Source organism: Carassius auratus, chromosome 14 (genome assembly GCF_003368295.1).
Source record: "Carassius auratus strain Wakin chromosome 14, ASM336829v1, whole genome shotgun sequence".
NCBI lineage: Eukaryota > Metazoa > Chordata > Actinopteri > Cypriniformes > Cyprinidae > Carassius > Carassius auratus.
In genome coordinates this window covers 14,965,226-14,988,686 of record NC_039256.1, presented here as the reverse complement: position 1 = coordinate 14,988,686, position 23,461 = coordinate 14,965,226, and the positions used below count along the sequence as shown (strand labels likewise).

The following is a 23,461-nucleotide window of genomic DNA, read 5'->3' as shown; positions in this document are numbered from 1 at the left end:
GCAGTCAGTGCCTCCAAAATCAGAAGCAATAATCATGGGATTACAGGCTAATTGATTTCTATGATTTTTTTTTTTTTTTTCTCAGGTTGTTCCACTGTGGACAACTCTTGGTTTCTAAATGTTCATTAATGCCTTGATGAATGTTTATTTTATTGTTTTATTTATATTTTACAGCATAAATTGTTATTGTTATTATTCTGAAATTGAAGATATCAGCAGACACGTTGACATATAGAGAAGGCTTGTATTGGTGTTAATGAGAGCACTCTCCCTTTTCAGGGAGGTATACGCGTGGAGCACGTGGTTTGCCCTAAGTGGGAGTGGGATGCATCAACAGATGCATAAACATCCCGAGCCATCTCCCCTCTCTTTAAACTTCAGGGGGAAACTCCTCCTATTCTCGGTCCAATTCATTATTATGGTCTGTCCCTTTAAGACGGAGCAGAGGGTCAGCAAGTAGTGTAGTGTTTCTCTAATTGAACTTCACAAAAGCAATCAACAAGAACTCGTTAGCGGTTGCTTGCTGTTTTGAGCCTCCTTGAGACACGGCTGCACATGCTGAAGACCTTCATGGAGTAGCTCAGAGAAGACTGGAGCCGCATATGAGGACTAAAGTTCGGGTGGCTGTGACGCCTGAAGCATGGTGCTTTTGGAGAGCCACTTCAGACTGAGGAAGAACAACGATTCTGTTTAAAGAAAAGGGAATAGGCCAGGCTTTTGTATGCATAAACAAGAGTAAGCGAACTAGGTGACTTCTATTCGAAATAGTTGCTTGGGACTGAGATGACCTCCAGCTCTAAAGACATGAAGGCAGGCTCCGTTTTGCAGTCCAGCGGCGAGGAGAGGCGGCGGGGTCCCTTGGACCAACTCCCACCTCCGGCCAACTCCAACAAGCCTCTCACCCCGTTCAGCATTGAGGATATCTTAAATAAACCTTCCGTCAAGAAGTCCGTCGGTAGTCTGTGTCCTCCGCGCGTGCTGGAGAAAGTGACCGTCTCGAGCGCGTCTCGGAACGGGATCAGCGCTCCGTCCTCGCCGTTGTGCGCTCTGGAGGAGCTAGCGAGCAAAACATTTAAGGGGCTGGAAGTCAGCGTTATACAAGCTGCAGAAGGTAAAATGTTCTGTCTTCTTTTGTTTGTTTGTTTGTTGTTTTGCATTCGGATTTTGTTTACGAATTAGTATTCGAGTTTTAAACGCGTAAATTGTTAAAGTTAATGTTAGTGGTAGCTACTTTTGGAAGTGTGTTATTGTAGCGGTAGCGATTATAGGCTATGTGGATTTTACAACTGGTTGTATGCATATATATATATATATATATATATATATATATATATATATATATATATATATATATAACAATATTATAAAGTAGCTTATATATAAATACAAATAATAGGCCTATAAATATGTTTCTTAATTAAAAAAAATATATATATATATAATTTAGGTTCAATGTTAACCAGTTTCACCCCGGCCTATTTTGTTATACACATTTTCAGATATTACATTGCTCCAATTTTTTTATATATATTTTTTAACTAAATGTCAACAGTGATTCCTCGAGTGTGAATGTCAGTATTTAAGGAATGTCACCTACCCCTCAAAAAATTGTAAAGGTTATTCGATTGTCGAGCAAAAGAAACTCTTTCTTATTATATAGGGATTTTGCGTTGCTAAATTGTTCTTTGGAGGATAAAATAACAGTATACTGGTTCATGATACATTAAAATGATGGTTTCTACAGAACCAATTCAGAAATACAGCTTACCATGAAAGAACGCACCGTGCCTTTACAAGAATGTTAAAGGGATGGAAATCATTCGTGTTCACTTGACACATTTACTGAAAACAGTCCTCGGTCATGACGTTCGTGTTGACTTTGCAGAACTGTCTTAGTGGGTCAGGCTAACGGTAAAGGTCGTCTGTAATAAGATTGAGGGCAGTTCTGTGGCGTGATAGGCTGCTTGATTAACACATCAAATATTTCGAATTTACTTGGCGATCAATAGTTCAGATGTTTTGGAAAGTTTCTCCCCCTTTTTTTTTCAAAAACAGCTGTTATGCAGCTGGATTGAACAACTGCGGCCTATCAAATAGCTAACACAACAGTGTGTACACTCTTAAAAATAAAGGTTCTAATTTGAACCAAACAGGATTTTGCAGCCTGTTAACCTTTTTAAGTTCTACAAAACAAAATAAACATTTACAATCTGTTATGTTGCTTGAAAGATCCTAGAATCTAAAACACTGATCTAAAGAACCTATAAATGTACCATTAAAGACTTTTTAAGAACCAAATATCCACTCAAGAACCATGTACAGCCAAAAATAGGGCCATCAAAGAGCTTCCAAATAACCTGCGAGAAGAATGCTTCACAAATCAAGTCAATGTGCATTTAAATAATGGGAAATTTGCACATGTTGCTGTAAGTTCATGTTTCAGTTTACTGAATGAGCAGTAGCTTTACAGTGTCTGGGAATGACTTACTGATGAAAGTTATTCTGAATTGTGACCCACACTCGCCGCCTGCGTTATTCCTGTCATGTGTTCCTGGAAATCAACTCTCCTTTCTGTCCATTTAAAGGTCGTGAACATCTCAACGCCTTCGGCCAAAGACAGGCCTCCAAAAAACGACGGAAGTCCCGCACGGCCTTCACCAACCACCAGATCTACGAGCTGGAAAAGCGCTTTTTGTACCAGAAATACCTTTCACCGGCTGACAGAGACCAGATCGCACAGCAGCTGGGTCTGACCAATGCGCAGGTCATCACCTGGTTCCAGAACCGCCGGGCCAAGCTCAAGAGAGACCTGGAGGAGATGAAGGCGGATGTGGAGTCCCTCAAGAAAATCCCACCACAGGCATTGGAGAAACTAGTGTCCATGGAGGACATGGAAGACCCTCACGGTGGCTCTGGGCCCATTTCTCCCAGCCTTTCCCCAAGAGCCTTTCCACAGTCCCCATCCTCATCCAGAGGCCAAACCACAGACGAATTCTCAGAGGAGGACGAGGAAATTGAGGTGGACGATTAAAAGCAGGCCCTTGTTTTCAGAGAAGGGCATTTTTCACAACTTTTGCACGGACTCTGCAGAAGAACTTGTAATGCAAGGAAAGTTTTGTCTCTCTTATTTTTAATTTATTGAAAGGACCTCAACGTTCTGATGTCCAGATCGAAGACATGGTTTAAGGAATACATTTTCATTAAGATCTGAGAAATGCTTAGAGATAAATGGTACAGTATCAAGACTGCAACATGTGTATGTACATATTAAGCTTTATTTCTCGTTTTTCGAAGGAAACGTTTGCAGTTGTTTACACCTCAACACATTTATGACCGCTGTAGAAACTCTATGCCAAAAGTGATTTTCAATTAAATTCTCAGCTGAATAGAATTATATATTTATAAATAATTTCAGAAGTCATCAGAAAGTGAATTTATTCAGTCTTGTTTCTACATTGTAATTGGCAAGACTCATTTCCCAAAGTTTTACATTATATATCCCAGTTCCTTGCACATTTCCTACTGGCATTATTAACAAATTATTACAAAAAATAAATAAACAAAATGTATGTCCTAAACAATGCAAGGACAAGGTTGTGTGTGTATATATAACAAATTATGATGCATCTAACTCGTTAAATTTATTGTAACATTCTATTTAATCTTCATTTATGTAAATAAAGGGTATATGTAATTTCACAATGTTTCCTTACCTTGAGTTTAATCATGCATTGTATGCTGAGCTGGATTATAAAATAATAATTTCCCTATAAATCCTGTGGATATAGGAAATACAATTTTATTTGAAAGATATTAACAAAATCACTTACATTTTTTAATATACATCATTAAGCTACAACATTTTTTTTATTCCCCAACACAAATAATTATCTTGGTCTTAACACTTTTTTTTTTTTTTGCTGGTAATTAAACTGCAAAGACAACGTTTAGGTCCACCTAAAATTTCAAAATTAAAATTGTAATAAGGATAAGCTGCCATGCATAAAATGTTTTATTTTATGCAAATGATTTTATGGCACACTCTCGTGGAGTTAAACAGCTGAGAGAGGCAGAGCACTTTTACACATCGCTCCCTTGTGTGTGTTAAGAAGAGTTTCTGTGTGTGTTAAGTGCTTGAATCTTAATTAGGACAATTGAACAAGGTTCCCCCTCTCACATTGTCACGAGGACAACATAAAGCTTGCTGTCCTCCTCGCGCCATATGGTTTATGAATCTTCTCTAACACAAACTAGTCAACATGATTGATTAGGTTAACCCGCCTTTGAGCGCGCAATGACAGTTTCAGTCGGTCGAGCCCAAATAATACCCCACATCTGTGCCCGTGTGTTAAAAACGCCCATGAATAGCAGATGATTTGCATGCGGTTCCTAATGAATAAATCTCAATAGGAAGCCGGTGGAAATGAAGAGGATTGTTGCATCCTGGTCTGCCGAATTTGTTTCGGCCCATTTGTGTCAGTTGTGAGCAGATCAAGACAGCAGTTTTTGGGCAGTGAGAAGATGGAAGTACAATTGGCCTAATCGCTTGGAATAGTTGGGGTTGAAAAGTCAAGTAGATTTTTATGAGCGCTTTGTGGAAAGACTCGCCAGAGAGCCGGAGTTCTCAGAGCTGTCGAGGCAGCGCACATTCTCGCGCTGTTTTCTGTTTTCTGCTGCGATTGAAGTCCGCACAATAGCTCAAATGCTTCGGGTTCCTACTGAGATCGAGATGACTGGAATTTGATGGTATATGAATATGAATGCGGCTGGACTATGACGACTGAAAGCCGTGATTTCACAGTGTGAAAACATCCGAGCAAACATCCAAGCGCGTTAAAAGCGCTGAACGGTCCCTTGGACGATAGATCGGTGTTTCACTTTAGAGAGCGAGTTTTGCCGTGTTAGCCTAAATAGAATTTATGCAAAAACGTAGCCTATAGAGTTCAACTTTTCATTCATGTAAAAGTAGTCTAGTTGTTAGTGGATTCGCGACAGACGTATGGAAACGCAGTGTGTGCTTTGTAACAGATATAAGCCTATTAAAATAATCAGCCTACTGTTTTCATTTAAAGTCTTCATAATGGAAAATTCAATAGCCTATGAAAAAAGAATGCCAGAAATAATAATAATAATAATAATAATATAAATAGGCTAATATTAACAGCCTTATAAAAATAATACTAATTAATCAATTAATGCTTCCAGAAACGTTGCCAACTTCATTATTATTGAATGTTATTTAACGCTATCATCATCATCATCTTCATCTTTAAGGCGACACTTCGTTTAACGTTTAAGGTCGTTAGTTATTATAAAGAAATGAACGAATAAAATCATACATTCAGTCATGCGCTTGAATCCGTTTTTAAGCAGTTTTCGACGTTAATGTAGGCTATTATATCTTTTTTGCAAGAGCGAAAAAACGTGTTACATTTTATTTAGTTTTCTTCAATGGTTACATGCGTATATAAACTGTAACCTGAATGTTTAATTTAAAATAAAGTAGGCCTAGGCCCAATTGCAAAAAGCTACATAATACTTAATTTTCATTGGAGAAAAAAAAGGTTATTCGATGGAAGCAGAGTCGTGTGTTTTAATGCATAACATGAGTGTAATCTACATGACTTAATTACAAGAGGGAAAAATATCCTGTTATTCATATTGCCTAGCCTACTACAATTTGTTGACAAAATGGCACAAAGTAACATTATTGTAGGCCTACCTGTTTGACACGCAAAATGATTAGCCCAATTCAGCTGTAAATCTGGACGAATTTACTTGTCTAAAGAACAAATAGGCCTACGTGTAGAAATACGTTTATTTTTTATTTTTTAAGAAAGCGAGAGAGAGAGAGAGAGAGAGAGAGAGAGAGAGAGAGAGAGAGAGAAACTGATATTGTAGCCTACAAAAATAAGGCTAGATAAATTGTAAAACTTACCTGGCAAATAATAAAATATGAGAAGAAATGTACGTAGCCTAAACATAGCCTGTAGCATTTCCCCACAATTATATTGATCAACAAAACAGCTGTTTTTTTTTTTTTTTGTTTTTTTTTTCTCGAGACATTTAAACAGTTATAACAGAATTAGTAATTTGCCGTAATTATTGTATGAGTTATATAAAAGCATATTTTGTATATATATATTAGGCTACTGCGATTCTACTAGACATTCTGCCGAAGGTCTTTAGGCTATTGCATCTTCAGATCGCTACATATTCAGAGATGAAAAATGCCTTGAGATGATCCTAACAGAGTCATCGTGAGGTGACCGAAGGAGACCGGTGTTTGGGCTCTCATGAAGACCAACACTGCACTCTAGTGGTTCATTTCTAAAAACACTGGCGATCTAAATACAAATGGCAAAAGTCTTCATTTCGACTTCAACAAGACTACACATAATTTCTGTTCATATAAAGATTAAATATTTGTTTACATCTTGCACTTAAGTAATTCAAGTAAAAAAAGAGAGAAAAGTACACACACATACATATAATACAAAATGAATCCAATATTTTTTACCACTTAAAATTTATTTTAAAAAATACAAAACAAAAAAATAAGTATATGTGCACACAAAGCTATTAAAATAGAATATGTGAAATACAAAATATTTACACCAGTTGATATTTTCACATAATCCTATCTTGTCCGTTTGTCTTTTATAGCATAATGGAGTACCAGTGGTTGTGCCTAAAAGGGAGACAGAGGAAAACAGAACATGAATGAAAGCTTTAACAAACTATCCGTAGTTTTGACTGATACTAAAAAACAGAGACTGTGGGCAGAACTTCATCCGACGCTCTTAAAAACGTATGAAGCATGGAATTACTTGTGCTAAATTCTCACAACGCTTTGACACCCCACACACCATGAAACAATATGTAGAATAGCACTTCCACTGCATATTTCAGACCATAAGGCGACATCAAGCATATGGCTTCTCCTAGTACTAATAAATCTCTGCCTGTGATTCCCCTCAGAAGATTCTTTCAGTGAGTAAAACAGAGCACAGTAAATCACTACAGAAATGAAGGTCCCACCTACAGGGGAAGGCAAACGGGCTGATAGTGTGCAAGAATGCGGTATGAAATTAGCTGGAGACGCTTGAGACTACAATACCTTTCCAAACCAGTGAGACAGCCAGAGACGCTTCATGGTCATGTGATCTGGGAGAGACTCGTTATTGAATAACATCTGGACCTGCAGCAACAAAGAGCACACAATGAAGAGAGAAGACAACAGGGCAGAAGGATGGAAACAATGAGACGTTTAGTTTAAAATCTCTCTCTCCCAAATACATTTCACAATTAAAAAATCTATTTTTAGCTGGTCATCCTATTTGAACTTTGATTCTTTCTATTATAGAATTGAACAACAAATTGTCCTAATTGGGACGTATAAATCATACATGCATTTACATAATCAAAAGTAGTCTTTTTGTCTAATACAGTGTCTTAGTTACGTTCGCTAACAACAAAAATGTGTGTGTGTGTGTGTAGATAGATAGATAGATAGATAGATACACTAGGAATGATTGAACTGAATGTGATGTAAAACTCCCACAGTTATGGCTTACTGAAACTGTGTCTTTCTGGTATTCAAATGTAAAAGCAATGGCTCTATAAAGCAAGGCAGAGGAAAATAAAATATACCTGATGTTTTTCCACGTTAAGTCGATGACATAACACTTTCCTCAGATGTCGTACCTCAGCCCTGACAGAACAACGCACAAATTTCTGCTGCAGGAACAATATAAAATATAACAATATAAAATAAACAAATGTATAATTTATTCTACTATATAAAAATAAAAAACCAATGTTAATGTTTTCCTGAGAGTGAATCAATGTACATTCATATTCCTTCTCCGGCTGTTGTCTTACCTGGAGAGTTAATTTATTTTTGTCTTTCCCAGAAAATGATGAGCTGTAAAAACAAGATGAAATAGGATTGTAATAAGATTATTTTGATGCACCTACACTAGCCATTCAAAAGCTTTAAGCTAGTACAATTTTTTTATGTTTTAAAGAAGTCTCTTATGCTCACCAAGGCTGCATTAATTAACTGTTTTCTATATTAAGAATATTTAAAAATGCAATTTATTCCTGTGATGCAAAGCTGAATTTTCATTTGAATATGCTGATGTGCTTCTCAAGAAACATTTCTTCTTATTATTATCAATGCTGAAAGCATTTGTGCTGTTTAATATTTTTGTGGAAACTGGGATTCTTTTTAAAAGGATTCTTTGATAGATAGAAAGTTCAAAAGAACAGTATTTTTTTTACTCCCTCATTTGGGACCGGACAACTGAAATGTAACTTTTTTTTTCCTTCAGTAAAAACAATCTAATATATTTTTGTTCATTTTTTTCCCTTTTGTATTTTGAGAGAATTTCATGGTACTAATTAGTACAAATATTTTTACCATATTTATTTTTACATATATTTAACCACTAGATTCCTGTAGGACTCTATAGAGAGTTTTGTGAATTCTTTAGTTGTTTTTATACATAATTGTTTACTGTTATTAGGTTGTGGATTTAAATGTATATAAAAGCTGCGGTAGGTAACTTTTGACGCTCTAGCGGTTAATAAACAGAACTGCTTGTGTCTTGCGGAAGCACATCGTAGCCGGAACTACTTCTCTCTGTTTATGTCTATGAAGAATCACAAAGGTACTGGGTTACTCCGCCGCGGTACCCCTGAAGCAATCTAAAATAGTCCGAATATAAACACTTATTATAGGTGTACCCTAGTGATTCAGGACAAGCTAAAAACACGGTTTGGAAAATGGATTCATGGTGTACTCGCTTATGATATAAATTTTTCTACATTTTGAACACAAACAAAGTTACGGACCACAGCTCTGATTGGTTGTTTCTTACCGGGAGCGGATTACTTTCTGCAAATGGCAATAGGACACTGGGAGGAGCCAGAGGAGCTTGATTTTTTCACAGATTATCTGTCTCATATTCTACTGTCAGGACATAATGACAAGTTTAACAAATATGTAAAAAATATATTTTTACAAAAGTTACCTACTGCAGCTTTAAGGCATTCTCAAAGACTACTTTTTGTCAAGGTTTATATTTTTTGTTGTTTTAAATGTTGATTTGAAGTGTAGGTTTTTGCATTATTATTACCACATTCAAACCTAAACACAGAAAACAGATTGTTACACAAAACATAACAATTCTATAAAAATGTAACAAAAACTGGGTCTGAACCGACTGTAACAGACTGGGTCTGATCTAACTTTAACCTCTTATTTCAGTCTTCTGACTCATTTTGGCTACATGGTTATAGCCATACCAATTTATTTGGGCATATCATGCCCTCAATTTGTTTTGTGTTCATATACCAAGTCCCATAAAAGTCACCAAGTTTGGTACCATTCTGGTGAAGCTACGGTTTTTAATATTCAAAATGTAAAATTATCCAGTTAAAAATGACAAATATTATAAATGTCTTTATTGTATTTTTTTTTTTTTTTAGCAATTTAATCCATTCTTGATGAATAAAAGTATTAATTTCTTTAACAAAGAATCTCAAAGTATAAAAAGATAAGTTGTGGGGGAAAAACACAATAAGCTTTGCTGCCGTCTTCCTACCTTTGCCTCTCCAAACACAGAGAGACCTGTTCATCGTATCTGTAGAAATGTGCTTTGGAGTGGTCAAAGCTTGTGTAGGGTAATCCCGTATTATCTGGAACTGAATCTACAAGAAAACACAAACATACTTAATAACAATCTTAATAAAAGCAAATCAACCGCAGCATCTATCCACATGGTGTCACTGACCTTCTCCAGACGGCTGTAGGATGCGTTCAAGACCTCGTGACTGATAGAATTCTTTAATTCGTTTGTCTTCACCTGAGAAGACCAGATGGATATTTAACCACGACTGAGCAGGAGACAAAGTCATACTCAGGTTCAAATGATCCAATTCACTGTACTCACTCTCTTGTAGACCTGGGACTAGTTTGTAGACAATGTCTTGCATAACTCTGTCCAGCTTTAGATTCAGCAATGGCTGTGTTTCGTGGATTTTGATGTTACACATCGGACAATACTTGCTGGTCTGGAGATACTTCACAATGCAACTCTTGCAGACTGCAGAGAGATGGTGGGGTGAATATGAGTAATATTCAGTTTAACAACACAGCTTAGGAATTTCTTCTGCATGTATCACAAATGATAACTGAGATGTAGGCTGCTATAAATCTGTGTTCATTTGAGAGTTATTGTTATATGGTATTTGGAGAGAAATGCTTACATGTATGGAGGCATTCTGTGATGGTGGTTGCGTCGATAAAGTATCCTGCACAGAGGTAGCACACAATGTGTTCATTTAGGTCCTTTATCTTTATTTTAACTTCTTCCTGTAAAACAAATGGGTAGTTTGAGATCATTGTGACATTCTGCATGCATATCTACAGTGTAATATTGTTATCCCATGTTGAACCGTTTAAATAAGACAGATTTTTAAGTTTATCCTTGGCGTCCTCATCTGTGACCTTCTGCAAAGCCCAGCCAAAACATTATAAGTTTGTCCTTCCAAAAGACTTATTTTGGTGAGAGGAACTCTTGAAAACATGTGAAATGTGACAAATAGAGAGAAAAAAAGACTCTATAATTCTATAATTTCTATTTAGCCTGCCCTACATATACAAATAGTTCAATCAAATCTAAAGCCGCTTCAGCAGTGTCCGGTTGTGACATGCTAAAATTGCTAAACTACATTACTATGACCACATAATTATTTATAAGACTATGTGGATTTTCATACTTTTCATTTGATAAACAGCAGGACTATTATGCAAAAGAGTAACACTTATTTAAAACTAAATTTTAAAACTAAGACTATATATATATATATCTATATTAGTGCTGTCAAATGATTAATCGTGATTTAAATTGCATTAAAAAAACAGTTTACATAATATATGTATATGCACTAGTGTTTATATTTATAATGTATATATAAAGACAAAAATACAGCAAATGTTTTGAAAATATTTACATGTATATACAGGGGTGTACATAAGTGGTCCGCAGGTCCTCATGCGTGACCAAAATAAAATATGCGTAATATAAATGTTCTGACAGCGCATTTGCGTACCAACATGGTTGACAGCTGTCAATGCACAATTACCATTTTAGATCACAAACTGTACTATATAAGTTTTATTTTCAACCTGAAAGCATAAATATAGGCAATGCCTACTGTTTCAAAGCACAATACAAAACTGTGACATTCATCCACTGACACTCTTTAATCATAGACAGTAAAAGAAATGGACACAGCGACCCCATTGGATTCAACAGAGACAAGTGAAGTCAATTAGAAGCACGCACTTCCTGGGGGTCGAGCGTACTGCGCAGACTCAAACTGAGCTTGATGACGTAGATGTCACGTGAGCAACCTGTCTGACAATTGTAAGTCTTCTAACCGCTGCGCCTCATAGACTGTAAAAGATTGCCTGCGATCTTCTCCTCCTGTCCATACTGTAATTTATCTACTGTGCGAACAGAGAGTCGCAGGTTATGACGCAATCGTTAGCCTATTTTTTTTTTTTTTTACAAAAACTGCTTCTACGGGGCCATAACATAAGATACAAGGTAACGAAGCCTTTTATACAATTTCGTGGTTCTTTAGAAATAATTAATGGACAAATGGAGTCTTTAAATGCCTCATGATGTAAAGTTATTCGCTGTCAAAGTGACGCAAAAATTAATGGGTGTCAATGGAATGCTAACAGCAGGTGGGGGGTCCGCTAAGCAATGGCTAGCCAAAACCCTGCCCCCTGTCTTTAATCAGCAGCAGTAAATCAAGAAGCGCGTTTACTTACTTGCTGGCAACCCGCCAAAATAAAAGCCTGCTGATTTTTTTTTGAAGTTTGAATATGATGAAAACGCTTTTATTTATTTTTAGACGCTTTTTTCCAAAAGCAACTTAAAATTGGGGAATACATAAAGCGATTCTTCTTAAAGAGGCAAACAAACAAAGTAGTAGTAAATATTAGCATTTTATTTAATACTACGACTGCTTTTTATTTTTAATGTGATCACACACTATTATTTAGTTTATTTACTATAATTTTTTTTTTAAACTAAATAAAGTGTAATAATATTATAACTATTATTATAATTTTTTTTTTTTATAGTAGCATTTAATGGGTCACTCTATTTGCAGTGTGAAGACCAAACCAAATCTCCAGGTTCTCTTACGAGTACCAGGCTGAAAAAAATATGTGCACCCGTGTATGTATTTATATTCATATAAATTATCATATATAAATATATTTAATATATAAATGTATCATTTTCTAGGGATGTAACGATTCGCCCAACTCACAAATCGATTCGATTCATGATTTTGATTTCACAATTCAATTCAATTTTTTTTTTTTTTTACAAAATGATATTTAAAATTATTAAATTTGGCCTTTTATTATTACTTGGACAAAATGCTGTACATTTCTTTATGAAATGTAAATCTAACTACGGTATAATAATATACGAATATACCACTTGCATATTATTGCTCTTTTGTTGGTTTTGTCCTCATTTGTAAGTATCTTTGGATAAAAGCGTCTGGTAAATGACAAAATGTAATGTAATGGCCAAGACACCAGCTGAAATCTATCAGAAATTAGAAAGCAATCCTGTCCCTTGTCAGTGGAAATTAATATTAGCTGTTTCAGTCTCAAGTGATGGCCTATAAAAAGATGTCTTATAACCAACTTGTCACATGAGAAACAGTTTGTGATAGGTAAAAGCAAAGAGCACTCTCAAGACCTTCACAACTTGACTGCTGCAAAACATACCAATGACACTGGTTACAGAAGGATTTCAATACGTCTGAACGTTCCAGTGAGAAATGCTGGGGCCATAATCCGGATGTGGAAAGAACAATATTTCACCAGAAACCACCCGGCCACGACCAGGTGCTCCTCACAAGCTTTCTGACGGAGTGAAAATAGTTATCAAAAGAGTTGTTTTAGAGCCAAGAACCACTTGTGGAGGGCTTCAGAAAGATCTAGAATTAGCAGGTACAATTGTTTCAAATAACTGCCATGGTGTGTATACACGCTCACCATGCAATACTCTATTGCTGAAGAAAAAGCATCTTGAAGCTCATTTTAAAGTTTGCAGCAATACTGGGAGAATATGCCTGTAGTCTGGTCAGATGAGACACATGCCATAATACACATCAAATGGCAGTGCACATCACCCCAAAAACATTATGGTGTGGCACTGGCAAAATTCATATAACTGAAGGAAGGATGAACGGAACAATTTACAGAGACAATGTTGATAAATATCTGCTGCAAGCACATTTACAGCGGGTAAGCTGGTTCAGTCCCAACACCTACCAGAATGATGAAGATGAAACAAGAGTGGACATTTCAGCAAAACGATGATCCCCACCACAGCCAATGAAACTCCTAATTGGCTTCAGAGAAAGAAAATAAAGCTGCTAGAATGGCCAGCCAATCACCTGACTTGAATCCAATAGAAAATCTATGTAAAGAACTACAGATCAGAAATCATAGAAGAGGCCCACAGAACCTTCAAGATTTGAAGACTGTGTGGAAGAATGGGCCAAAATTGCACCTGAGCAATGCATGCGACTGGTTTCTCCATACAGGAGGCGGTCTGAAGCGGTCATTAACAACAAAGGCTTTTGTACGAAGTATTAAATAAATTTCAGTAAGCATGTTCAATAAGCTACTTTTTCCCTGGGTGACTGATTTCTGAACTTCTTTGTTTTGTTTTTAGGTATGGATTACTTGCGTTGTTACCAACATCTGGTGAAAAATTCGTGTCAACCGCACCTTTAGCATTATACTTAATGAAAAAATGGTGACGTGGTCAATACTTATTTTACCCTTTGTGTGTTTAAGTGTTAAAATATATATATATATATATATATATATATATATATATATATATATATATATATATATACGTATATATACATATATATACGTATATATACGTATATATATATATATATATATATATATATATATATATATATATATATATATATATATATATATATATATATATACAAACACACACACACAATTATTTTACCATTCAGTGCCTATTCCGACATGGAAAATAATGTATAACAAAATGTATTTGTTGCGTACAACTTTTTGCACTCGCTTCTTAATGTGGTGCGACAAAAGCGCGCTTCACTTTTCAGCGAGTCAGATCATTTGTTAACAAGCCTGTCATTGGCTAAACAGAAAGTAAATATGCCAGTAATGGTTTAATATTATCAATCACTGCAAGCCACTTAAACAAGGACTCGAGGTCGAAGAAAACGGCAGGACAAGCATATTTGATCATAGGAGTCACTTTACGTCCCATGACTGAATTCTGAAGAACAAAATGCATTTTCTGTCACACATGTTCAACACGGACACGCGCTGACGGTAATGCACGCGGCAGATCATGGATGCACCTGTTCACTCGTCAGGGCCAATCCCCATTAATAAACATGTGGGGTATCACAGCGAAGCACGCGACGTGAACGAGCACCGTTTTATTCCTGCAAAAGCGCACAAAACAACGCATATCAGTGTGCTGAATGATGGCGTTAGGGAAAAACTACAACGCAAGAGATTCGGCTGGGACAGATATGTCAAGAAAAACCTCCCCATGGTGAACAAAAACACAACCGCTAGACACAGTGGACTGATTCTTCGCAACACTCACGCTTGCGCAGACGCTCATCAATGTCTCGCGCTCCATCTCTCGGCTTTCGCGCCACACAGATCGCCCCTCTCTCGCGCGTTTATAGAAAGCGCGGGAAGCGCGCGGCGACAGACGGGCCGCTGTAGCGATTTTGGACCCTCTCACTCACCTCGTTCCGTAAAGGGTCGAGCTGGTAGACGTTCTGCAGCTGATTTCTTAGCCGCATAGCTATCGCCATCGGACCTTGCTCCGCCATCTTTGGGAATTCTGCATACTTCCGGGTAACGGGAGAGTGGGTGAGTTCGGTCGCTGAGAGGCGGGGATCATCTGCTGCTGTTTCCACACACACTCTCACATTTCCAGTTCACACTGATATTATCGTTGGGTGTGTGCAAACATCTTTCCAAAGGATTCCGTCAGAGTTTCTAGACTAACATTAGGCTTTTTTATATTACATCTTGTGCGTATGAGTTTAACTTTTAGTGATATCAGCAATTTCTATATGAAAATACCTGACAGGAGCATAATTCCTACAGAGTACAGACTCAGATTTAATCCAATAAAATTTAACCAAATGCTCAAGACTTTGAAGGGCCAAAATGTATACATTTAAGTATCTGTCAGTGTCAAAACCGTATTGATCAACCACTTTTCGACATTTCAATAGAAAAGAAAATCCAGACTAACGTTATACTGTCTTGATTCTGAGGCCTTCAAATGTGACAGATATCTGGCTTTTTGTTTTCACTAAGGATATATATATATTACTTATTAATTAAATATATTACTTATTAAATAAATAATGTTTCCATAAGAATGCCACAAGCAGTTACAAGTTCAGTTACAGTGGAAGACTACCTCATTGCCACAATTAAGGTTTCAAAAATGAAAACGGCAGTAGTAGGAATAAATTTACAGACTGCTCAATGGGTTGTATATGGATTGTTGATTATTCGGCTGATACAATATTATAATTGTATCTTTCCAAATCAATATTGGGTGACAATAACACTGAAAACAGCGTTGTGATATTGTAGGACCTCTTGAATGTACCATATCCCTCAAATCATCTTTTTCATTTGCTAACAATGTATGTTTGCCTTCTATACTTGGGTTGTTTACATTGTAGTTGTCTGTTTGCTCTAAAATATGTAGGACAGATTGAAATTATTTTCTGTTTTAATTAACAGAACGTCAAAGATGTATTCAACCAAGAAAGTTCCTTCAACACTTTTATTAAATGGTTATGCAGTCAAAAGTGCAATTTCGCCGGACAACCACTAGATGTCCCTACTTACTTTAATGTAGTTATCAGCGATTCCTGTAATGCTTCAGAAATGAAATTAAGTTTTCCTGACTTCTGGAATTGAACAAATGCAAATTCATCATTCCTTCTTCCAATTCAAGTTTATCTCTAAACACAGTTTTATGTGTTGCAGCATCACAACTTCAGTAGTACCACACTGGTATTATAATGTTTGATCATCATGACTTTGTTGTTTAAATTGGGGATGCATGTAGGCTACAAGAAACTGATTTTGTAGATACTTAGACCGCACACAGAAATATTAATTTAACAAATTCTTATCTCTTCATCTTTCTTATAAAATTGTATAGCATGTGCGAATGCCTTATAGGTCTCATAGGTGGTCTGTTTTGTCTTACCTGTCACAACCTATTAGAATTAATCAAAATTTCACCTGTTTGGACTCAATGTGTAATTTAACACAAAAGACACAATGTCTCACCTTGACTGGGATTGTGAACGTGAATGAAGCAGTGTTTAACTGAGCTGTAATTGTAGGAATATGAGTTTATAACACTTCAAGTCTGAACCGTGAAGTTGTGTTCTGATTTAACACAGACATCTGATGGGGTCATCGCACATCTGAGTGACAGCACCTTCCTCCACATACAAATCACGCCTTTGGGGAGGACAGAGCTCTGATGATAGTTGAACACATCAAAGAGAAAAGACAGAGGTGCCGAACCCTTTGGCGTACCGTGGCATTTATTTCTTCACCGTATCTCAGACAGTTTATGGACAGTAAGTCCTTCTCTTGTTGCCTTTTGTCTATACACCTATCAAATCCTTCCCGCTTTTCTCCCTATATCTACAATAAAATAACGATCTGATTGTTTCACCTGCCAGCCAAAGGCTATCAAAGTAAAGAAGATAAGGTAAACTAATGTCCAATTGCTGGAGTCATTTCCATTGGAATGAGTTCAGTTCAGATGGAGATAGGAGAGGGATGTTACAGAAGTTTTAATAAAAACATGTCACTGAAATCATAGGCCATACAATATGTTTCTTGTTGAGATTCATTCATGTGAGGCAGAAGAACCAGAACATGTTTTACTAAAGCAATTGCAACTGCTGACTGCCTTCACCCTGAATTGAAGCCAGATCTTGATAAGTGGAAACAATCCGACTCATTGATTCATTATAAAGCTGCTTTATTTTCCTCACCGCAAAGATGTGTAAAAGCTTACACAGATTGACTGAAGATATGTATCCAGTAGAGTGTGTTCTATATTTAAATTATTTGACGAGAACTGCATAAAACTTGGAAAACTAGAAACGTATTGTCTGGTATTCCAAAGGGATTCCACAACACTTGTCTAATATGCTATTTCCTTCTAAATTAAGGGATTTAGTATGTCTCCTGTTGGCAAAAAAGCGAGTAAAAAGAGAAAAGAAAAGGAAAAGACTGCCATGCTGATTTCAGTGCCCCTGGCCTAGACCTGTTCACCCAAATCTCCAAAAACAACCAAACAAACATTCATACCGGATAGGAGGCTCGCCTGCCAAGTCATGCCAGAGTGAGGCCCTCTGTTTGGTGCACACAGACTTTTGCCTCCCCCTGTCCCAGAGCAATCAGAGCATGTAGGGACGGACACCGAGCTTTTTGTTTTCGCCTGCTCCAGCAATTAGCTGCCAAGTGGTAAGCTAATGAAGATAACCTCCTCCAAGCCCTGATCAGAAACCAGGGCGCTGATGACAGCTCAAAACACAAAGACTCTTATGGGAAAAAGAGGGGGTAGTTTGGGACCATTTTATTGTTATAATTCTGGTTTTCAAAACAGATTGTTAAAACTAAATTCTGATCCATCAAGCCATATTTAAAGAGTTATTTTAAAAAAAGTACACGTGTGTAACTGTGACTGCACATCATTTTAATTCTATATTAATTTTTCAGGTTATATAACAGTTTACAGTTACCTGTATACATCAAGAGGCACAACTGATTTGCTATTGCTTTGTTTTTGGGTATTACTTCTTAGGACATTGCATGACTTGCAATACATAGTTGACAAGTACAATACTGGCTGATATATTAAGTCCTTAAAATTACAATATATATATATATATATAATTTATTATTTTAATATTTTACATCATTTGAATGAATAAGTGTATTAACAGGCTCTTTGAATGTGTAGTCAGAGCCACTTAACTCCATCAGCTCCTATACCCTGATGAGTTGATTGACATGCTAGCTGTTGAATAGGGAATGAGCAAAGTTGTATTTCTGTGACCTGGATAAGTGAACTGTGAACTGTGAACAACACACATTTGACCATTCTTCCTGTTATGTTCCATATCTAATGTTTTAATTGTTTATTTAAATATTCACATACTCTCTTATGGTAATCTGCCCTCAAAACAAGACAGTCCATAAAGATTTGGATTGTTTTAAATATAATGAACAGACAGTTTTTTCCCCACCAGTAGGCGCTAGAGCCGAGAAGTGAAGCCTCATGGGCAGCTGATTATTCTCAATTATTTTGTAACTGCAGTTCACCTAGACAAACTGCCCCGTCTGTATGTCTATTCTCTAATGACTGGCAATATTCCTGTAATTTGGGTGTGTCAGCATATCCTGTCTGGTACACTCTGAAGCCATGCAGCCCAGTGTGATCAGTGAGTGTGGGCCAACTAGCTCTAAAAGGTAGGCTATGTTAATATTCAAAATGCATGTTTCAACCAGTGTGGTTAACACAAATATATGTTCTGTTTATTATTATAGGTATATTTTTGGAACGCATGATATAAATTCAGTACTTCACAGAACCAATTCAGGTGCAGTACTAGATACAAAGTAAAACATTGAAAGCCAAACTAAGAAGGCAGGTAAGGTCTTGAAACACTTTGCATATTGTATACATTACCTGTATATTTGAACTGGTGTATTTAATTGTAAATGTCCAGAGAAAAACACCAGAGTTATAATGAAAATGTCATAAAATGCACTCTAAAATGCTGGGTTATTTTATTTATTTTTTAATCCAAATGTTGGGTACTTATTATTGTGTTGTTTTTAATATTTATACCCAAGTGTTGGGTCATTTTAACGCTTGGTTATTTTTTTCTACCTAACTGCTGGTCAAAACCTCTCAACACTGCAGTTCAGGTCATAAACCCTGCCCTCTCCATGTAAACGAATGGGACATGAGTTAATATTAAAAATAAAAAAATTACACTTCCAATACAATTTTCCGAAAGATGTTTTGGTCATTTAAGGTAGTTGTCATCACGCTGATATATGTTCAGTTGTTTGTTTTTGTGATAAGTTTGATTTTAGCTAGTAATTTGATGCTTTAAAATGTGGCATGTCGTTATGGTTGATTAGGTCTGTAGGAGTTTGATACAGACTCTGGCTCCAGATGACATCTTTTACTCAAGATGGTAGCGGCCATACTGAGATGCTTTGGCTATAGTGGAAGGAAGTGGAGACGCGTCGTCCATCTTTTTTTTACAGTCTATGGCTATTTAAGTCCACATAAGAGAGCTGTCTGCCAGTTTGTTGCATTCTTTCCGGGAAATAAAGGTTTGTATACATTTTATTTAATTTATAACATTTTTAATATTTTGTAAGTTATATTTTACGCAACGCAACATAAGGAGTTGTCAGTAACATAACATAACTTAAGCTGTGTCAGCAACAGTTGCTTCACGCTGAAATCGCCTTTGCCTTGCATAACATAAATGGATTTTATTCATTATAATACTGAGTGTAATTTAATTTGATGTTACAATATGTTGTCTAATCTCAGTATTGTTTGTATTTGGACAGGTTTTGGAATCAGTCACGCCATCTCAGCTATGAGTGAAACGCAGCAACAGTATGTTTTCACACGTAGCGAGCGCAGCGGAATGAGTGTCTTCAATTAATTCCTATGGAACTTTAGCTTAAATGCTTGCGCATTGCATTATGGGATTGAAATCAGCACAGAGAAAGTGTTGAGAGTTGACCATTCCTCGACTTGAAGATGAAATGCAAACAGGGTGTAATGTAAACATAGTTTTCTGAGGCGTGCTCTGCCCTAAATTTGACATACCCCAAAGCAGTGGCGTTGTAGCATTGCCAGCGGCACTGAGGGAGATTTGACGCCGTAGTGAAATCGCAGCTCCCCCGTGAACATCAGCACTTCACCGGCTCCGATTTCGGCGACACACCGGCATGAGGATTAGCACTCTTTCAGTAAAAAGCAATTATAGAGAACGGTTCAATACACTTAAATTAGAATGCCATTTTTAAATGTGCCTTTTTATTTCTAAAATGGTTGTTAAACGATCAATGGTTTATATGTAATATTGTAAACTATGCTGTATTCATTGCAATAAATTCAATTTGTCTTTTGTCCATGGGAGTTCTTGCTTAATAATAAATGTTCATCTTTTGATTATTGCTGTTGCCTATAGTCATTTTGTGTGTGATTTTTAATTTCTAGCCCATTTTAAGACCGCAATATAATAATTGTTAAATAATAGATGACTTAAATTAAACAACCCATCATGGTGGGTAAAAATGTTTAACCCTGGGTCAAAATAACCCAGCATGTGTCCAATATTCACCCAGTGCTGATTTGCCAAATAACCCAAGTTAGATTGTTTTTTAGTGTATTAACTTTTTTGTAGTGTATGTCGATGTGAATCTCAAATCAACATTGAGAAATTACAAATATGTAAACACAATATGTATTTAAGTAAGGAATTAACCAGAATTTGTTAATATGTTTTTACTGTATGTGTATATAATAACATATCATACATATAACTTACATATTTATTTATTTTTAGAATATATAATAATTAGAGCATTCAAGTAAATGATTTAGTTGCACCAAAGACGGTCACATACTGTATGAAAAAGTTCATTATATTGAGTTTTCAGTGTCTCATGCAGCCCCATAGGACTTCACTAGTGGTTATGTATGCATTCTGTTTTTTATGGTAATGTCTCAAAGCAGAGTGGATTGGGATAGGGTACACATGATGACCCTCTCTGATTTTAGCCTCTGGGGAACGTTCTCAGGTGGTCCTATCAGGTGTGAAATTGACTCGTAAAGACAGGGGACCTGTCAAGACAGGCTGGAACCATGCCCAGAGTGAGGGTGTTGAAGGCTTTTTAGGTTTTCTTTTAAAATGTCACAATACTGTCATTCACTGCTTGATTGCAAGCAGACCGAACTCAACTGGTTTAATTGAACAGACATGAAAGTTGAACTGATATAGACTAACTGAATGTTTTCTGATGCTTATTCTTAACTTTCCTCAGGTTTTTCATTTTTGACCCCTCTGACTTGTTCAGTATTGGAATGACACCTTCAATGGTAGAATCCAAACTGACCTCAGCATGCAGAGATACTGGGAAGATTATGTTTTCATCCATTTAATTAAAACAACGCAGTAATTCTGAATGATTAAAAACTCTTGTTCCCAATAAGTCATTCAGTTAAATCAATGACAGGTCTGGGGCCTTTGTCGGCAAAAGACTGAGCTTTTTGGTCTCAGATGAACTGGCATGGCATTCACGCCCGAAACTCCTGTTTGTTCAGAGGAGCAGCAGCCGTGCTAGCCTGGCACGGCTTCACATTCCTTCAGAACTGGCTCATTCTGGACTGGGTCCAACATAAAGTAAATTTGAACAGAGAAGTACCTTTCACAGGTGTTAAGACTAATACAGCAGCCAGTTCAGAAGGGTTCTCCTGAAAGGAATCAACTAAATGTAAACACCTAGAGATGCCATGCCGTAACATCCTCATGTGTCAGTGGATTTGACCTGCATTGTTTAGTGAAGTACAGACAACAAAACAGCATTGTTGAAGACTCTAAAATATGTCGTTAGTCTTTTATTGGTTAAATCCAAACTTCTGTTGATTTCTAGAAAACAATGTTGACTCATGCTTTTGTTTGTAAAATACACATGCACTTACAATGGAAACATAAGAAGATGGAAAGCTTGGATAATTGTAAAGGCACTCAGTGAAAATGTTTGTTATTTTAGTTTTAAAGTTGTCTAAACTGTGAGTTTGATGTGGGTATGTATTTCTAGGTGGATGAATATCTGGTTATGCATTACCAAAATAAATTCCTATGGGTGGAGTTAGCTTCATACGAACAGTTCTTTGTAAAGAGTTACGTCACGTCCCTTCCACGTCCTAGCTGGTATCCTTGTGTAGATACCAATTGAAAATGAGAAACTGTATGTTTTGAAGCCTTTGAAAAATCAGGTTAGGTTTTTCTAAAGATTGTAACATAACACGCCAGTCTATGCTGTAATTACTGAATGGATGGATGTTCCCCCATTGTTATCTGCCATGGCTGATGCCTTGAGATCATGCTGGTGCGACTCAAACCCATAAGATGGCAAGAGGCAGAATCCGTGTGCAAATCTATCCTCACTAGTTTATGCCTAAGCACTCAGAAGGGCTCACCGAACAGCCCACGATGACTTGAGAGACGCCAGCACCCGATAAACTTTAATCAGGAAGCATGACCGCCCGTGAGATGCCCACAAAACATGTAGCAAGCTGGCAGAGGCAGATAGTGGCCGTCTTTGAAGATTCAGTTATATTCATTCAGAGTTTCGGCTCTTGAGGAAAGCTTTGATAGAGTTACAAAAACGCTGGCAAACCCTTATACCCGCTCTACATTAAGGAGAGGATTGTTTTGGAGACTGTATTCTTCTGTCTGGTCTTCTTTCAACCAACATGCAGGCATTCTTTCATCTTTGGGTTGCATCTTTTTGTTGGTAGCATGCAATGTTACTGTGCTGTTGTCGACTATGTTGGAAAGAGTAAGAGGGAGACAGACAGACATTGAAAAGTCATTCATTTTTTGATTGTATTTCTGAGTATTTCGCTTCCAAACAGGATGCTGGCCCTCATCATTTAGATCAAAGAAGATGTGAAGAACTGTTAGATTATCTTATAGTACTTCTTTATAGCAGGGGCATAACAATCTGAAAAGTGTGTGTGTTTGGCCTGTGTACCGTTCAAAATTTAGTAGAATTTCAGTTAACAGATGCTGAATTGCAGTTTGAATTTGAATTTAAGGAAGTAGAAATAAAGTTAATTGAAATATATATCATTTGAGATTCCTGTGGGGCGTGGCCAATTAAATTCCATTTCCAATTCATAAATTGAAGAGGAGTCAATTGTTCAATTCAGAATTTTGTGTTCATTGTATTAGGATTGATATATTACAGATTGCATACTGGATTAATTGCAAATACAACCAGACTTTTGTTTTCTCTTTAAGCTGTTATTTTACATGGTTTGCTAGCTTTCTTTAGCACTAGGGAGAATACTAAAGAGTTCAAAGAGACATGAATATAATTATTATTGCCCAAAATAAGTAGGGACAAAGTTATAATTTAAAATATGCCCCGCTTAATACTTGTAGTAAAGTACAGCATCAATCTAATTCAAAAGAACGTTCAGAGCAGGCAGAAATATTT

At 36.6% G+C, this 23,461-nt stretch overlaps 2 protein-coding genes and 1 long non-coding RNA gene across 9 annotated transcripts; 2 read left to right on the top strand and 1 right to left on the bottom strand.

The window, feature by feature from the left end:
• Positions 1-261: 261 nt before the first annotated feature.
• On the top strand, positions 262-3,699 carry lbx2 (ladybird homeobox 2). The gene is made up of 2 exons (XM_026280256.1): positions 262-1,111; positions 2,586-3,699. Exons 1-2 carry the CDS (start codon positions 784-786, stop codon positions 3,029-3,031), a joined length of 774 nt encoding a protein of 257 aa, XP_026136041.1. The 5' UTR covers positions 262-783; the 3' UTR covers positions 3,032-3,699.
• A 2,813-nt stretch (positions 3,700-6,512) lies between these two features.
• On the bottom strand, positions 6,513-15,164 carry LOC113113776 (polycomb group RING finger protein 1-like). Of its 2 annotated transcripts, none has more exons than XM_026280253.1 (9): positions 14,884-15,164; positions 10,276-10,381; positions 9,960-10,112; positions 9,801-9,872; positions 9,612-9,717; positions 7,885-7,927; positions 7,654-7,740; positions 7,121-7,201; positions 6,513-6,691 (listed from the first exon to the last, which is right to left on the bottom strand). In XM_026280253.1, exons 1-9 carry the CDS (start codon positions 14,968-14,970, stop codon positions 6,641-6,643), a joined length of 786 nt encoding a protein of 261 aa, XP_026136038.1. In that variant the 5' UTR covers positions 14,971-15,164; the 3' UTR covers positions 6,513-6,640. The 2 variants fall into 2 exon arrangements, with proteins under 2 accessions (XP_026136038.1, XP_026136040.1); XM_026280255.1 differs by lacking the exon at positions 14,884-15,164 and adding an exon at positions 14,736-14,877.
• Positions 14,873-20,370, top strand: LOC113113777 (uncharacterized). 6 transcript variants are annotated; one of them, XR_003293636.1, is made up of 6 exons: positions 14,873-15,010; positions 16,579-16,761; positions 17,365-17,659; positions 18,593-18,667; positions 18,746-19,546; positions 19,793-20,370. It is a non-coding gene; the product is annotated as an uncharacterized LOC113113777 (long non-coding RNA). The 6 variants fall into 6 exon arrangements; XR_003293637.1 differs by having other exon boundaries at positions 17,365-18,667; positions 18,746-18,798; positions 19,349-19,546; XR_003293633.1 differs by having other exon boundaries at positions 17,365-18,667; positions 18,746-18,849; positions 19,349-19,546.
• Positions 20,371-23,461: the final 3,091 nt, after the last annotated feature.